The 19,573-nt window shown below is 32.8% G+C and overlaps 1 protein-coding gene across 7 annotated transcripts in view; it reads right to left on the bottom strand.

Annotated features, from left to right (window-relative positions):
- CFAP70 (cilia and flagella associated protein 70) overlaps nt 1–19,573 on the bottom strand; it is a 71,948-nt gene that overhangs the window by 39,629 nt on the left and 12,746 nt on the right. For all 7 annotated transcript variants that reach the window (XM_064488058.1, XM_064488063.1, XM_064488061.1 and 4 more), the window contains 6 exons: nt 17,745–17,927; nt 16,590–16,684; nt 13,115–13,214; nt 8,074–8,208; nt 1,801–1,971; nt 1,535–1,615 (listed from right to left, as the gene is read on the bottom strand). In XM_064488058.1, coding sequence (XP_064344128.1) covers nt 1,535–1,615; nt 1,801–1,971; nt 8,074–8,208; nt 13,115–13,214; nt 16,590–16,684; nt 17,745–17,927 — 765 coding nt within the window. The remainder of the gene's footprint in view (nt 1–1,534; nt 1,616–1,800; nt 1,972–8,073; nt 8,209–13,114; nt 13,215–16,589; nt 16,685–17,744; nt 17,928–19,573) is intronic.

The following is a 19,573-nucleotide window of genomic DNA, read 5'->3' as shown; positions in this document are numbered from 1 at the left end:
TATTATTTCCAGAAAGACAGATACTTATGAAAATTTTTAGTAACATAAGATAATGCTCACAATGTAAGTGAGAAAATTGCATATACAACTACATATATAGTGTGACTGTGACAAACTATTTTTTACATAGAAAAATAACTGGAAAGAAAAATAGCAACAGTGATTATTTCTTGCAGAAAAAAAGGTTTTCAATTTTATTCTTAGGAACTTCTACCCCAGATGAAGCCTTGTTTAATTTATCTGATACTGTTCTTGGAACTGTTTCAAATGAATGACATTCTTTCTTCCACCAAATCTGTTTCGTGAGTCTTGAAGAAACAGTTTTCTCATAACCTTCTGACATTCCCACCCACACCCTCATAAGCACCATCTATCAACTTCAAACTGATGGATATTTCTACCTAGATTTTTGCAAACAGCATCCTAAATACATGTCCAAAACTGAACTTATCATTTCTCCTGTATAAACTTCTATTTTGACTTTTCTCTTAATGATTTTATCATCCTTCCAGAAAGTGAGGCTTGAAACCTGAGTTATGTTTAACTTTTCTTCCTCAACACTCCAAAGCTTTCCAATTCTACATTTTGCCTCTGCAGGTTTCTGACTTTCTTGACTACAACCTCTTCCCTAAATTAAACTGTCATCAACACTTATCTGTACTGTAAGAAAAACCTATAAACTGATGTCTGAAGCCCCTACCACAACTTCAATCTCTCTTTTCCACATCCTAGCAAGAGAACTGCCCTGAAACACTCATGAAATCTTATTTCTATGTGACAAAAACCTTTAATGTGAGTCTCCAAGATAAGGCTTAAGAGTCCCTCATCACCTATAGAATGAAGCCCAAACTTTGTAGCAAGCCTTTCAAAGTCTACAACCCAACTCAGCCTCTCTCTTCTTCTCATCTCCTTCTAGAACCATTCTTTTCATTTCTATACCACACACTGAATTAACTGATGTACCTTGAATTTATTACCTTCTTTGTGCTTTGACTCAAGCTATTCTCTGGCCCTGAAATTCCTCTCCTCCCATCTTCATCTGACAAAAGAGTTCTCTTTCACACCTTAGCTCTTCCTGAAGCCTTCTGAGACTGCCGCATCTGACTGCTCTGAGCCCACACAGCACTTTCATTTGTACTTCCATTACAGCATTCATCAAGATTCTGTATTACAGTTAGTTATGTACCAGTCTGCTTTGCCCACCAGAGTGCTGAGTGTCCTGAGAACAAATGAATAAATGCTGCAGATGATACATCTTTGGATCCCTCATAATGCTTAATATAGTACAAACAATAAAAGATACACATTTTTAAAGCTAGAAAGGACCTTAAAGTTAACCCGGTACCCACTCCTTTTAGAGAGTCTCAACAAGACAATGAAATTTACCAAAAGTTATAAACTATCATGGCAAATATGGAATGGTTATTCAGATAATGAGCATTTTCCTGAGCATTTTCCACTATTCCATACTGTATTGCTCAGTAAAGGACTGATGAATTTAAACTTAATTTTAAAACTCTTTATGCAAACTTACCTGTCCTTCTGGATTGTTGCATAGAGAAGGTTCAATTTCCAAAGGAGTATCTGAGCTCTGAGATTTTATGCTAGATGCTTGCTGAAAGAAAATGAACACACTTCAAACAGTGAATTCTTACATGGTCTTCACAATTGCAGGAGCAAGGATCATTCTGTTGCGTCAAAATGCAAACTAAATTGAGGAAATTCACCAGATTGAGAAATCAGTGCAAGCCCCTGGAATGGAACAAAACCTACAAAATCATCACTTTCCAAAAAACCTACCACATCTCCAGGCCTAGACTTTCCTTCCATATCCTTTTCTTTGACTGCTTTATCTTCTTTCAGGTTCTTAGAAGCAACTTGTTTGGGCAGTGGAGAATTAATTCCTCCTATTTTATTATTCTGAATCAAATGATGGCCAGCATCTCGGAACAAGCTAAGTAAACACTTGGTCTGAAAAGAGAGAAACAAACAAAAAATGCAATGCATCACAGGCAAATGAGACAAACTCAAAAGAAACTCATATTATTCTTTAACATCATTTAGTTTTCTGGATAACTTCAATATCGTAGAAGTAGAAATAGACAGAAGAAGTAAAAAGCTTCATTGCTTTACCATACTTGCTGAACAGGTGAAACTATCACAGAAAATTAGCTACCTACTCTTATTTTTTAAATTAGCAAGAGAACTTTCAACCTGACTTGATTTGGTGTCTCATAAATTTTACCAGAAAGCTTTTAAACTTTAACACATAATTTCAAATTAACTTTAAGTGGTAGAATTTATTTCTGTACAAGAAATATTATCTGCTTAATTACTACTAGTCTATCAATTATAATTGGAAGAACAGTGCAAGTTTAAATTTCGAAGGAACCTTGTATGGGGGAAAATTCAAACTACAGATAAATGACTGGAAAATAAGCTTAAAATAATTTTTAAATTTTACAGCATGCATGAATCTAAATATGACTTATGCTGAGTGAAAGAACAAGACCCCCCCAAAAAAAACAGAGAGAGAGAAGGAATGGACAGAAGTGGGAGAGAAGAAAAACAGATGATGATAATGGATATTTTCACTATCTTGATTGTGGTGATAGTTTCACAGATATAAACCTACATCAAAAGTTTAAATTTGTACATTTTAAATATATGCAGTTATTATATGTTAGTTATATCTCAGTAAACCTTCTAAAAGATAGTCCAACTCTATTAAAAAATTGTAAATACTAAATATCACTCACAATGCTACTACGTCTACCAAAATTCCTGTACTTCATATATTCTAAGATGCAACATTTTTCAAATATTAACATCTCTGGAAATGAGAACATTTCATATAAGTGGTATTGTACAATACGCTGTCACTGTGTCTGCCTTCTTCCACTTAGCATAATGTTTTTGAGGTTTATCCACATTGTAGCATGTATCAGTCATTCTTTTTTTAAACAGTTTTATTGAGATATAATTAATATTCCTTATAATTCACCCATTTAAAATGTAGTCAAAATTTAGTAACTTTGATATATTACATTAATTTCTTTTTATTGACTATTTAGCATATCTTCCCTAGTATAGACATGCCACAATTTGTTCACTGATTCACTGGTTGTGGGCATCTGGACTGTTATGAGTCTTTAGCAATGAGGAGTAATGCTGCTATCCATTCACATACACATCTTTATGTAAGTACAGATTTTCATTTCTCTTGGGTAGGTTCCTAGGAATGATTTGCTCAGTTGTATGGTAAGCTTATGTTTAACATGGATTTTCTACATGGTTGTTCTGTAAGTATTGACCGTAGAATACTGAAATTTCTTAAAGTTACTATCAAATTGTCTATTATGCCTTTCACCTTTCTTGGGATTGGCTTCATGTATCATGAGGTTCTGTTGTTAAGTGTATATACATTTATAGTTTATACATAATAATTTATAATTTATAAATCTTATCTTCCTGGTTAATTGACCTTTTAATCATTACGACATGCCACTCTACGTCTTTAGTAATATTTCTCATCTTGAACTCTATTTTGTCTGATATAAATATACCCATTCTGCTCTGTTATGTTTTCCACTTGCATAGTATATCTTTTCCATTCTTTTACTTCACCTTATGTGTGTCTGAATCAAAATGTATCTGTTACGGACAGCATATCATGAATCTTGAATTTTTTTTACTGTAGTATAATTGATTTACAATACTGTCAGTTTCAGGTGTACAGAAAAGTGATTCAGATATATATATATTTTCAGATTATTTACCATTATAGGTTATTCTAAGATACTGAATATAATTCCTTGTGTTCTATAGTCTATCCTTGCTGCTTATCTATTTTACATACAGTAGTTTGTATCTGTTAATCCCATACTTCTAATTTATCCCTCCTCCCACTTTCTTTCCCCTTTCATAATCATAAGTTTGTTTTCTATGTCAGAGTCTGTTTCTGTTTTGTATATAGATTCATTTGTATTATTTTTTAGATTCCACATATAAGTGGTATCATATAACATTTGTCTTTTTCGAATCGATTTTTCTGAATCCAGTCTCATAATCTCTGTCCCTTCATTGGGGTGTTTAGACTACTCACATATAACGTTATTGTTGAAATATTTACATTTATATTTGCCTTTTTGGTATTTGTTTTCTATATATCTTCTGTCTTTTTTGTTCCTCTGTTACTCCTTTAAACGCCTTCTTTTAATGTTAAATAAATATATGTACTTGTGAGTATGTGTATGGCATATGTACACATACACTTTTCTTAGTGGTTGCTTTAGGGATTACAATATGCATCCAAACTAACCGTAATCTATTTTACATTGATCCTAACTTAATTCTGGTAAAATGCGGAAACTATACTGCACTATAGCTCCATTCTATCCTCCCTCCTACGGTACTATTATCATATAAATTAGATCTGTGTATGTTACAAACCAAATAATATAATTAATGCTTTATACAATCAAGTCTTTCAAAGAAGTTAAGAACAAAAATAAGAAAAAATATATTTCTAAAATCTTTTATACTAACTTACATTTAAACATTTCTAGTGCGGTTCATTTCTTCTTGTAGATTTAATATACAATTTGGTTTATATCCTTTCAAGCTGAAGGACATCCTTTAGTAATTCTGGCAAGATAGGTTTGTTAACAACAGATTCTTTCAATACTTATTTATCTACAGATGTCTTTATCTCGCCTTCATTTTTGGTTGACAGCTTTTTCCTTCAGCACTTTGAATCTGTTATTCCACTGCCTTCTGGATTCCACTGTTTCAGATGAAAAATCAGTTGTTAACCATGTTGGTACTCCTCTGTAAGTGATGAGTTGTTTTTCTCCTGTTGAATTCATGATTTTCTCTTTTTCTTTCAATAGGTCACTGTAATGTATATTGTAGATCTCCACAGGCTTATCCTACCTGGAATTCTATGAACTTCTTGGATATGTAGATTAACATTTTCATCAAACAGGGGATTTTTTAGACATTATTTTTTCATATATCATTCCTGCCTCTTTCTCTTTTCTCCTAGGACTTGCCTTACAATATGCTGGTTGCTCTCCACTGAGATCTCCATTTCAACCAACAACATTGTTGGGCATGGGTCCTTCACCCACTGCTTTAAATTATGTGAGCCTTCTCTGTGGCAGCAAAGTTGCTTGTCCTCTCAACCCATCCTGCCCTAGAAGAATTATTGCACTGATTAAGCTAAAATAGAGCAGGGGGAGAAGGGAGGTAGTTTGAGAACAGACCTAGGCAACAATGCCTCAAATTCCACAGTTTTTCGTGCATTACTGCTTCTCAGTTTTTTGATGCTTTGGTCAATTTCCAGTGCACTGAAATGGCATTTTGTCAATTTGTCTAGCTTTACAGTTGCTTTCACAGGGAGAAAATTTGATAACCTCCTCACTCAGACGTAGCCAGAAATATTTTTTCCTCAATATTTTTCATATATTTTAAAAATTACAATTATATTTTTTAAAAAGTTATGATCATAGTGACTATACTTTTATATCCTGATTTTTCATTTAACAGTCTATCACATGCATCCTCTCATATTTTTTTAATTTTCATAAGGATAATTTTTAATGTATGTACAACAGTCTCCTATTATGTGGGTATAATAAAATAGGTAAAAATGTCTGTGTGCCAACTACATCCCTAGTACATTTACATGTTTTATCTCATTTAATATGTAAAACAATTCCAGGAGACAAGCATTGTCTCCATTTAATGAAGAATAAAGTTGAGAGAAATTTAGTCACTTGCCCAAAGTCAGTAAATGGCAGCTCCAAAATTCAATGCAGAAGCCCTTGGATGTCAAAACCCATAATCTTTTGATTATGAATATACTGTTTCCTGGAGGGGAGACTATAGCTCAGTGGTAGAGTACATGTACAGTGCATGTTTAGCACACATGAGGTCCTGGGTTCGATCCCTAGTACCTCCACTGAAAAAATAAATAAACCTAATTACTTCTTGCCCTGACCTAAAAAATTTTTTTTAATTAAAAATAAATAAATAAAGTGAACAAGTCTGAGCATCTAGTTCAAAAACATTTTTTTTTAAATGATATACTGTTTCATTCAGATTCACCAAAAATATCTTGATATGATTGATATGATGAAGGGCTTTATGTTTTAGGAATAGTAACATTTTTCTGATATGTATTCATTTTCCCCAATTTTTTAGTTACATTTTAATTTTGTTTATGATGGTTTCTTCTATATATAGAAGATTTTCATTTTTTGTAATCAAAATCTTTCACATCTTTCATTGCTTTCAAGTACAGGAAGTCTTCCTTTAATTCTTATCTTTAATTAATAGCCACTTCTATTTTTATAGCCTTCACATTTAACTTATTTTAATAAACTCACTTGGAATTTATTATGATCTATGCTATACATAAAATTTTTGCATTCTTTTTTCTATTTAACTATCTACAAAACATTATTGTTTATCTTTTTTATTGGGTGCATATTCCATCATTTTTATTTACAAAAACTTACTAAGCATTACTCTATTATTAGACATTTAATCTTTATTTTAGTTTTGCTATTATTGATCCCTCAAAGTTTTCATGAATATGAGGGGTTTGATCTTATTAAATTATTCCCTTCAGATAAATCCCTATAAGTGTGATTTCTGATTCAAAGGATACTTATATAGAGTTTATTACTCAGCTGGTTTCCACAAAGATGACGGGTCTTTCTTGACTCTACTATTGAGAAATAGGTGTCCAAACAATGATGAAATAATAATATGTTATTGTTATTATTGTTATTTTACAAAGCCTCACTTTCTCCTAAAAGCAACAGGATAAAATTGATTTTTTCGCTTAAACATAAAAATAAATAAATAATATACATATGTTCTCTCAATAGATGGGTGATTTTAAGATTTTAACATCTGAAAACTGAAAGACTCATATCATGGATTTAAGTTTTTGCATACTTAACACAATAGACTTCTTTCATTATTCTAAAGATTTTGTATCCAACTTTATTGAAGTAAAATTGAAATACAGGCTTACCTCAGAGATATTGTGAGTTCAGTTCCAGACCACCTTAATAAATCTTAATAAATAAAATATTGTAACATATTCCCCATTGCATATAAAAGTTATGTTTACACTATATACTGTAATCTGTTAAGTGTGCAATAACATTATGTCTTAAAAAATGTACAGACCTTAATTTTAAAATATTTTATTGCTAAAGAATGCCAAAACATTTATACTAGTAACAACACAGATCACAGATCACTATAACAAATATAATAATAATGAAACCATTTAAAATACTGTGAGAATTACCAAAATGTGACACAGAAGCACAAAGTGAGCACATGCTGTTAGAAAAATAGCATCCACAGACTTGCTCATCACAGGGTTGCCACAAACCTTCACTTTGTAAAAAAGTGCAATATCTATAAAGAGTTGATAAAGTTAAGCACAATAAAATGAGGTATGCCTGTAAAATAAACTACATATTTAAAGTAGACAATCTGATCAATTTTGACATATGTACACACATGTGAAACCATCATCACCATTAAAATAACCAATATGTTCATCATCCCTAGAACTTTCCTCACATTTTTTTTGCAGTCCAGTCTTCCTTCTATCCCTGTTCCCAAGTAACCAATGATCTGCTTTTTGTCATCATAGGTTAATTTCCTATAACTGTATTTCATTGGAATCATAGAGTATACACTCTCTTTTGTCTGGTTTCTTTTATTTATCATAATGTATTCGAGATTTATCCACACTGCATGGATTTTATTGCTAAGCAGTATTCCATTGTATGGATAGACCACAGAATTTGTTTTTCTGTTCACCTGTTGATGGAGATTTGGGTTGTTTTCAGTTTTTGGCTTTTCATTATCCTAAAGTTTCTAAGGTTCAAGGGCAGAATGACTTTAAGGCTCTATATTGAACATCCCAGTATACCAATTGGTTCCAAAAATCAATTGCTAAGATGTATGTGCTATAGATGTAAGTAAACACATATATAAAGGATAAATTAGAATGATACCTTCTATACAATTTTTTCTTACCTTTTCATACACTGTACTATTAAGGTAAGGGTAAACATGAAAAGCTCCCCGAATTCTCTTCACACCTGGATACAGCAATGGCACCATATTAACATAAGCCACACCATGAAATGAAAGCTGACCTTCATCATCAGTCTAAAGAAACAGAAACAGAGAGCTGTTAATGCTACAGAGTAATGCAGCATAAGGTATGGTGTTGACTCAGCAATTCAACCTCAGTTTAGGAACTAGCTATGCTCCTTAACTAGTTGATTTGGGCCAATTATATAGACATTTTGGGTCTCCACTTACTTAACTTCAAAGCGGATTTAATAATAACATGATCACTGAGATAATACATATTAATAGAGTTAATAAATAGTAAAGATAGTAGTTGGGTCAACATACTCAAATTATTTGATAATACATATATTCAACCAAAAAATCAATTTCACCATGTTGCTTCTTAGGAAAAGTGAAGCTTTGCAAAAAACAATAATAATAACAAGAAAAGCTTAAAAGAAATAAGAAGCTGTGGCCTTTAGCTTTAGTTCACAGATTCATATGAATGGAAGTGGCCTGTGATGACAAATAGGATCTAACTTATGCTTAAATTCTACTCAATTGCTGGAGGTGTTTTAGAATACTGTGTTAAGAAAGATTCTTTGTCCTTATCTGGGTTCAAAAGGAAAGAATGCTTTGATTGATCGGTACCATCTGCCATGGATGAAGGAGGAAAAATGACAGTCTGCTATCATGTATTTGCCATCCCTAATCTCATCTAAATTCTCATTACAAACATGAAGGACATGTCTGTAGATATATTTTAATATAATTTTTAGTGGTTGTATGGTTTGCCACAGAAAACTCTTATAAGGAAAAATCAACTTAGTGAAATAAAACACATTTAATTTCCATAAATTAAAAGTAATCTCTTTGATTCTGCTGATTTAACAATAATTAGAAATGATTAAAACTCCTGTCTTCATGTGATAATATTCTGTTGTTTTAGAAACCTAAGGAATGTTAGCCAATGCATACTATATACTACAAAGAGAAGTGTTCACATGGTAGTAATATTTTTATTATGTAAAAAAGCCTATTTTAAAAATCTGCAAAATAATTTAAGTACTTACTAAGTCTCTACTATATGCCATGAATTATGCTAGGTACTGTGGATGATACACAGCAGTCTATGACAGGATCACTACCCTTAGAGAGTTTATAAACAAGCAGCAAGGACCAGACATGTGTAAGTAAAACTATAGCAAGGATAACTTGAAAAAGTATACACTAATAAAATGGACAACCTAGAAGAAATTGATAAGTACCTAAAAATGTACAAACTCACAAGACTGACAGGACAAAATAGAAAATAAGAATAGACCGATAACCAGTAAAGAAATTAATCAGTAATTTAAAAAACTCCCAACCAATAGAAGTCCAGGATCAGATGGCTTCATATGTAAATTCCACAATACAGCTAAAGAAGAGTTAATGCCTAACATTCTTAAACTATTCCAAAAAACTGAAGCTAAATGAAAGCTTCCAAACTCATTCTACAAGGCCAGCATCACCCTGAAACCAAAACCAGACAAAGATATCAAAAGAAAAGAAAATTACAGGCCAATATCCTTGATGAACATAGATGCAAAACTCCTCAACAAAATATTATCAAACCTAATTCAACAATACACTGAAAGAATCATACCATAATCAAGTGGGATTGATCCCAGGGATGCAAAGATGGGTTAATATCTGCAAATCAATCAATACGATAAACCACATTAACAAACTGAAGAATAAAAATCATATGATCATCTCAACAGATGTAGAAAAAGCATCTGACAAAATTCAACGTTCATGATAAAAACTCTCAACAAAGTGGATAGAGAATGTACCTCAACACAATATAGGCCATAAATGACAAATCTAAAGCCAACATCATACTCGACAGTAAAAAGCTAAGATCAGGAACAAGACAAGGATACCCACTCTTACCACTTTTACTGAACACAAGATTAGAAGTCGTAGCCACAGCATTCAGACAACCAGACATCAAAAAGAAACAAAAAGAATCCAAATTGGAAAAAAGAAGTAAAACTGTCACCGTTTGCAAGTGATGTGATATTATATGTGGAAAATCCTAAAGACACCTCCCAAAACTACTAGAACTAATAAATGAATTCAGTAAACCTGCAGGATACAAAATTAATATACAGAAATCTGTTGCACTAACAATGAATTATCAGAAAGAGAAATTAAGAAAACAATCCCATTTACAAATGCATCCAAAACAATAAAATACCTAGGAATAAATGTAACCAATGTGGTTAAAAAAAAAATGTACTCTGAAAACTATAAGACACTGAGGGAAAGAAACTGGAGATGACAGAAACAAATGGAAAGATATATCATGCTCATGGATTGAAAGAAAAATGTTTTTAAAATAACTATACTATGCAAGGCAATGTAAAGAGTCAGTGCAATCCCTATCAAAATACCAATGGTATTTTTTCACAAAACTAAAAGAAATAATTCTAAAATTTATATGGAACTACAAAAGACCCCAAATAGCCAAAACAACCTTGAGAAAGAAGAATAAAACTGGAGATATCATGCCCTCTGATTTCAACTATACTACAAAGCTAGAGTAATTAAAAAGTATGGTATTGGCACAAAAACAGATACATAGATCAATGGAACAGAATAGATAGCAAAGAAATAAGCCCATATTTACATGGTCAATTAATCTATGATGAAAGAGGCAAGAACAATGTAGTGTATCACACTGATTGATTTGCAGATATTAACCCAATAGGAAAATACATCCTCTTCAATAAATGGTGTTGGGAAAACTGGACAATTACATGCAAAAGAATCAAACTGGACTACTTTCTCCTACCATATATAAAAAGAAACTGAAAATGGATTAAAGACTTAAATGCAAGACCTGAAACCATAAAACTCCTAGAAGAAAACATAAGTGGTACACTCTTTGACATCAGCCTTAGCAGTATTTTTTGGATGTCTCCTCAGGCAAGGGAAACAAAAGCAAAAACAAACAAATGGGACTACATCAATCTAAAAAGTTTTTGCACAATGAAAGAAACAATCAATAAAAGGAAAAGGCCACTTACTGAATGGAAGAAGATTTTTGCAAACAACATACCCAGTAAAGGGTTAACATTCAAAATATACAAAGAACCCATACAACACAACATAAAAAAAAAAGTCTGATTTAAAAATGGGCAAAAGACCTGAAGAGACACTTTTCTAAAGAAGACAAACAGATGGCCAACAGACACGGGAAAAGATGCTCAACATCACTAATCATCAGGGAAATGCAAGTCAAAACCACAATGAAGTATCACCTCACACCTGTAAGAATGGCTATCATCAAAAAGACAATAGATAACAAGCATTGGTCAGGATGTGGAGAAAAGAGAACCTTCAGGTGCTGTTGGTGGGATTATAAATTGGTGAGTCATTATAGAAAACACTATGAAAGGTCCACAAAAAATTAAAAACAGAACTGCTATATGATCTAGCAATTTCACTTCAGGGCATTTACCCAAAGAAAACAAAAACATGAATTCGAAAGGATATATGAACTCCAATGTTCACTGTAGCACTATTTAAAATAGATATGGAAGCAAACGTAAGTGTCCATCTAAAGATGAACAGATAAAGAAGATGTGAGATACATATACATATGTATACACACACACACATACGTACAATGGAATATTGCTCAGCTACTAAAAAAATGAAATTTTGCCATTTGTGACAACATGGATAGATCTAGGGGGTATTATGCTAAGTGAAATAAGTCAGACAGAAAGAAAAATACCACATTATCCCACTTATATGTGGAACTGAAAAAACAAAACAAAGCAAATAAAATAGAACAAAAACAGATTCATAAATACAAAGAACAAACGAGTGGTTGCCAGAAGGGAGTGGGGATTGAAGGGGTGAGAGGAATAGGTGAAGGGGATTAAGAGGTGCAAATCACTAGTTATATAATTAATAAGTCACAGAGATACAATATATAGCACAAAAAATGTGGTCAATAATATTATAATAACTTTGTATGGGGACAGATGATTACTAGACTTATCATGGTGAACACCATAATGTATGCAAGTATCAAACCATTATGTAGTACACCTGAAACTAATAATATTGTGCATCAACTATATTTCAATAAAAAAGACCTCTTGCAGTGGACATTTCTTGGCCTATTTCCTGTGGTTTTCTTCTTCAGCATGACAGGACGCAACTGTCACAGTCAGTGGGATGAATTGGAAACAGAGTAATTTGGACAAATACATTTATTTTTATGATAAATGAACAAAAAACAATGGAGAGCTTATTCTAGGGTCACCAAAGTTATATTTTTTCAGACTAGTAGTATATGTATGAATCCTTACTCTAATTAACAGGCCAAAACATTTTAAGTAGGTAAATCTAAAATAAGTTCAGAAAATAAACAAGCTTATACTATATAGCACAGGGAACTATATTCAATATCTTGTAGTAACTTATAGTGAAAAAGAATAGAAAATGAATATATGTATGTTCATATATGACTGAAGCATTATGCTGTACACCAGAAATTGACATAACATTGTAAACTGACTATACTTGAATAAAACAATTAATTAATTAATTAATTAATTAAGATGTATTATGTGGAAACATATTGCCAATATTTAACTACTTTTGACCTATTAAAAGGCTATTTTGTATGCAAAACTGTAATAAAGGGCTAAAGGGAAATAGGATATCTGGGAATAAAGCCTAAATAATTTTTAGTGGACAACAGGGAACTAGGGTGAGTAGTCATCTCAATTTGCCAGGGAGAAGGGAATTTCCTGGGACATGAGTCTTTCAGCATTAAAACCAGGAAACTTGAGCAAATCAGGACAAGTTGGTCACCCTAGGAAGCAGCCACATCAGTTTACATTTTCCTTTGGTATCAGAATTAGAAGCAGAATAATAGGTTGGATCTCACCCAGCATTTCTTATAAAAATATTTTTAAGTAAACAAATTTACCTTTTCAAATTTAGCAGCTTTCCCTTTGGGTACACTAACCAGAGGAATTCTTGTGATCTCTACAGGCCAAAACCGGCAATCAGCAATTCGCTTCTGAAAACTGCAAATCAAGAAACAAACAGCCCACTAGTATTATATGCAAAAATGAGGTTAGTATAATTTAGGTTAAAGAGAACTAGTTCTCTCTTAAAAAGTAATGGAATACACATATATAAAAATTCTTATTAGGTATGTGGGTTTTAAAAAATCTTCTCATATCTAGTAAGATTCCAGGAGGAATTATAAAAATAATTATACAACGCTGCTATCAGAAGCAAACTGTACATTTTTTAGAGCAATCTGACAATATGAATCCAAAGTCTTAAAATGTTCAGTCTTTGACCCAGAAATTTCACTTCTAGTGATTTACTCTAAAGAAACAATCAGACAAGTATGCAAATGGTATTAAATAAGTTTATTTCTACTGTGAAAATAATCATAGTAGGACTTCCAGGGTCAGTTCTGATACATAAAGAGCATGGAAGTTGTCACTTCTGTCCTCACAACAAGAAAAAAGGTGGTCAAATTGAAAATCAATGATCTTTCTTAGATCCATCCAAGAAGTAAGTTCAGTGGCAAATGCCACCTGGCAATTTGGAGAAACAGGCAAGTACAGCGAATTGCAGCTGAGGTCAGCTTACAGGCATCAGAAGCCACTAGAGCCAGTAACTGGTAGAAACACTTTGATAATTTTGACAAGTTGCTGGAGGCTAAGCGTGAACTAGCCAGAGAGTTAAAAAACTCTAGGGTGCTCAGTCATAGGGGAGTCCCCACACTGTGCTGGGTTTTAAATCAAGGAGCCCCATCAGATTCTCACAGTGTAAACAGGAGAAAAATACCCTAAGGCAGGGAGAAGGGAAAGATAACCATTTTAAAGTATATCCAGAGTGTTCTTAACAAAGGCCTGCTCTTTAAGGGAAACTAGTTCACCAGAGTTTTATCTGACCAAGGTGGAGGGCAATTAGACAACTCCAACCCTGTGTAACCTTCCTGTCTCACATGAGGAGAGGAAGAAAAAAAGACTTATACACTCAAGAAGTCAAAACCTGAGGACTCAAACCTATTAAAATACTGAGATTAATTCACAGGATTATAGAACATTTCCCTTTCCAACACATTCCATAACATCAACAGAATTCCAGTATAATGACAGTGGATTGTAAGTAAGAGACTGGAATACACAAACCCTATTTAGGAAAGAGTTCTTAGCAAACCCAAAGACAACAGGGGAGGAGCAAAAGAAGGACATTGAAGGTGCTCCAGCACCTGCAGCTACAGCAAGTATTAAACATAGCCTATCCCCTAGCCAGATTAACATAAAATCTCACCTAAAAAACTTAATTATCAAATTCCTTATTACCCAAAATATAATGTCCAGCTTTCAATAAAAAACTACAAGAAAAAAAAAATACAAGGAATGCTAAAAGGCAAGAAAAAATACAGTCTGAAGAGACAAAGCTAGCATATGAACTAGACTCAGATATGACACAGATTTTGAAACTATCAGATAGTAAATTTAAAATAACTGTGATTAATATGTTAAGGACTCTCATGAAAAAGCAGAACATGCAAGAACAGATGGGTAATGTAAGCAAAGAGATGGAAATTCTAAGAAAGAATCAAAAAGAAATGTTACAAATCAAAAACACTGTAACAAAAATATACAGTTCATCTGATAGGCTTATCAATAGACTGGACATAGCTGAGGAAAGAAACAGTGAGCTTGAAGATACACCAATAAAAACTTCCTAAACTGAAATGGAAAGGAGAAAAATGAAAAAATTGCAAGAGAATATCCAATTGTGGGACAATTACAAAAGGTATAACAGGAATATCAGAAGGAAAAGAAAGAGAGAAAAGAGCAAAAGAAATATTTGAAGTCATAATGGCTGCACATTTTACTAAATTAATGACAGACACCAGAGATCCAGGAAGCTCAGAGAACAGCAAGCATAAGAAATACAAAAAAAAAAATTTTTTTACACATAAGTATATCATATTCAAACTGCAGAAAACCAAACAGAAAGAGAAAATCAGAGGGAAAAAAAACACCTTACCTATAGACGAACAAGAATGAGAATACACCGGACTTCCCTTCAGAAACCATGCAAGCAAGAAGAGAGTGGTATGAAATAATCAAAGTTTTGAAAGAAAACAAACCACCAACCTAGAATTCTGTATCCAGTAAAATTATCCTTCAAAAATGAAGGAAAAGTAAAGACTCTCTTAGTCAAACAAAAATAGAAGGACTTTGTGGCTAGTAGACCTGCCATGCAAAAAATGCTAAAATTCTTCAGAGAAAAGGAAATGCTATAGGTCAGAAACTCGGATCTACATAAAGAAAGGAAGTCAATTAGAGAATGAAATAGATTAAGGTAAAACAAATTTAAATTTTTTTCTTATTTTTAATTAGTCAAATAGATAATTGTTCAAAGTAATAATAGCAACAATGTATCCTTAACAAGATATCAGCAAATCAAATCCACCAATGTACCTTTATATTATACACCACTAACAAGTTGGGAACTAGAAGTATATAGGACTTCTGAAATATCTGATCAGTTTTTCTGTAATTTTAAAACTGTTCTAAAAAATAGTCTATTAGTTGAGAAAAACAAAACAAAACAGAGTTTTTAATTCAGATTACACATACACTGATAATCCTCTATTTCTTACCTGTCCCTAATCACCAGGTCACTGTGACACAGGATGATAGTTACCCACACAAAATTAAATATCTTAATCTTATTTAGCATCTAAATCCTGATTTAATCTTGGTAACAACAAAAACACTATTTTCTAGCCCCTTCTACATCAACAGAAAGACCAATAAGATGTAAACAGAGGTTGTCAGGTTCCAGGAAGGTTCTATAAGAGGGGCTAACACAGCTAGCGTATGACCTTCCTTATTCATAAACATAAAAAGTCCCCTCTTCCAACTTTCTCCCAGGAATATGAATGTGCAGGCTCAGCTCCAATAGCCATCTTGAAACATGAGACAACTTTGTGGACGGAAGGCACATGTTAAAGAAGGTAGAGCAAAAGGAAAGATTGAGCCTGGATACCTGATAACACTGTAGGGCCACCATACATACTAGCTCTGGAGTTCTTTTATACGAAAGAGAAATAAGAATCCACCATGGTTAAGCCACCATCACTAGAAGCCTCTGTTATCAGCAGATGTGGAGGAAGACAATCTCAGATCACCTTAATTCAAATGTAGATAAATAATTCAGGGGGAGGGTATAGCTCAAGTGGTAGAGCACATGCTTGACATGTTCAATCCCCAGTAACTCCATTAAAAAAAAAACTAATAATAAACAGACCTAATGACCTCCCCTCCAAAAAATAAAATAAATAATTTTTTTAAAAAAATAGTAACTTTCTTCCCACCTACAGTCTTTGTGGGTTAGACATATTCCCTCCCTATTCCTACCTGACCACTGTAGGAGGATCAAGGTAGCAGCGACTTTCCAAGTCCCAAGTAATCCTTTTCTTCATGCACTCTGCTTGGTTCCTAAATTCCCTGTCCTGTAAAATAATAAGCCAGAGACTTTTATTCTTTCAGTATGCCATGGCTGCATCCTGCTTAATCTGTGGACATTCTTTTAATAGATTTGATCACAACACTTTTATGACTACTACTATTAGTACTATAAGTATGATTACTACTGAAAATACTATCACCATCTTAAATTTTAGGGTACTTTTCTTTCTTTTTTTTTAACATTTTTTATTGATTTATAATGATTTTATAATTTACAATGTTGTGTCAAATTCCAGTGTAGAGCACAATTTTTCAGTTTTACATGAACATATATATATTCATTGTCACATTTTTTTCTCTGTGAGCTACCATAAGATCTTGTATATATTTCCCTATGCTATACAGTATAATCTTGTTTATCTATTCTACAATTTTGAAATTAGGGTACTTTTCTATTAAATAAAGTACCTAGAATAAATTACTTATATTATCCTTACATCAATCCAGTACTAAATGCCAAATATTCACTCACATAACCTCAATCAGTGATTCTCAACCTTGAATGCATATTAGAATTATCTGAGAGCATCTTAAAAAAAATCAACACCTGGGCATTGTAATTATTTTAAAAGTAAATTCTTAGGTAATTGACCTGGGTTAAAGCTTCACCACTGTTATTGTTTTAAGAGCTCCCTAGGTAATTCTAATGAACAACCAGGGTTAAGAACTAGTTATCTAAAGTAAAATAGAACAGGGTGACGATCTGGGAAGGAATCAGGAGGAAGAGACATGGAGTAGGAGGGATACTTTAACTGCATATCCCTTATTTTTTTATTTTGACTTGTGATTGTATTACTGCCTACTCATAAATAAATAAATTTAAAATAAAATAAAGGGTAAATATGAATTAAATCAATTGTTTTGTTTGCTGGACTTAAAAAGTCAGGAAACATTTTAATCACAATTTTACAGATTAGTGTTTTATCCTGACATATAATTGTTTTACTTTAAGAGGTGACAAATGTATATTAACTATTGTGATTTACAAGCTGTTTATATCCCAGTGCACTGAGATTATCACAAAAAACTACACAGTTCTCTCACCTCAGGGTGGTTGAGTTCTCCTTCTTCTTCATCATATGGCCCGCCAATGATGAACGCATCAGGAATGTTATTAGCTCCTGGAGCCAGAATGTTGGCAATAGGCCATTTTTTGGGCCGAGGAACAGGTTCTCGTTCTCCTCCAAGCTTCAGAGTTCCATTCTTGAAGAAAATGGGATAGTCTTTCTATAAAGATAAACACCATATATCAGGAAATTTTGTGAAAGAATTTGAAATGGACAAAAAATGATTACAGAAGTGACTCTTCAATGAAATATGGGATGTTGTCTAACAGACACTTCCGTGATTATCTGATTCTATAGAAAGGCCTGTCCCCTTAATTGTCTTTGTGCTATTTTATAATTTTGTAATTTCTAGAAAACTGATAATGCAAATTATTCTTGTCCATGATATGCATATATATTTTGTCCAGTGGAGATGTAACTGATTATTGCCCTGTGGCTGATGACAAGTTTTGAATTACTAGCAAATTTATTCCAACATTCCTAGTTGCTTATATATGGCTCCATTGTTCGGATTCTCCTTGGAATTGGTTTAAATCCTTTTTGTCATTTTGTATTTATATGAGAGTCATGATGTGCCTTTTTAATAATTACCTTTTAAAAAACAAACAAATCTGACAAACGGCTAAATTATAGGCATTTTCATATCTGTAATTTATCTAAAATATACTTGCAATAGAAAATTGGTAAAGTTATAAATAGGCAATATATAGAAAGGGAAATTAGAAAATCCAACATTTAAATAAAAACATGCTATATATCATTAAGAGAAATGCACATTAAAACAATGAGATGCAATTTTAAACGTAGATTGGCAAAGTCTGAAAATATCAAATGTTGGCAATATTGTGAGAGAATAGTATTTTTATACATAGTTGATGAAACTGTAAATTGGCACAACTGTGGAAAGCAATTTCGCAGTTTCTAGTAAAAGTTAAAATTGGCATACCCTATAACTCAACTATCCTAGTTCTTTGTGTTAAGTTTAAAAATTTCTGTGAAGGAGGGGCATTTCTGGAATGGCAGAGTAAGAACCTTTAGAAATCTGCTCCTCCCCCCAAAAAGAATAAGCTAGCAAAAATTGTCAAAGTTAAGGGTGCCAAGACTATTCAATAGGGACAAGACAGTCTTTCCAAATAATGGTGCTGAGAAAACTAGTTATTCACATGCAGAGGAATGAAGTTGGATCTCTTATCTAATACCATATACAAAAATTAACTCAAATTGGACCAAAGGCCTAAACATAAGAGGTAAAATATAAAACTCTAAGTGGGTAGGGTATAGCTCTAGTGGTAGAGCACATGCTTAGCATGCATAAGGTTCTGGGTTCAAGTCCCAGTATCTCCATTAAAAAAATTTAAATAAATAAATGTAATTACCTCCTCCCCCCAAAACAAACAAACAAAAACTCTTAGAAGAAAACACAGGGGGAAAGCCTCATGACATAGGACTTAGCAATGATTTCTTGGTTGTGACACCACAGGCACAGACAACAAAAGAAAAAAAAAAAAAAAGACAAACTGAACTTCATCAAAATTAAAAACTTTTGGCATCAAAAGACACTAACACCAGAGTAAAAAAGGCAACCCATAGAATGGTAGAAAATACTTGCAAATCACATATCTGATAAGGGGTAATAGCTATAATATATAGAGACCTCCTAAAACTCAACAACAAGAAAACAAACCACCCAATTCAGAAATGGGCAAAGGACCTGAATAGACATTTCCCTAAAGAAGATAAACAAATGGCCAATAAGCACATGAAAAGATGCTCAACATCAGTAGTCACCAGGGAAATGCAAATCAA

Source organism: Camelus dromedarius, chromosome 8 (genome assembly GCF_036321535.1).
Source record: "Camelus dromedarius isolate mCamDro1 chromosome 8, mCamDro1.pat, whole genome shotgun sequence".
Classification (NCBI taxonomy): domain Eukaryota; kingdom Metazoa; phylum Chordata; class Mammalia; order Artiodactyla; family Camelidae; genus Camelus; species Camelus dromedarius.
This window is presented reverse-complemented; position numbering and strand designations above follow the sequence as displayed.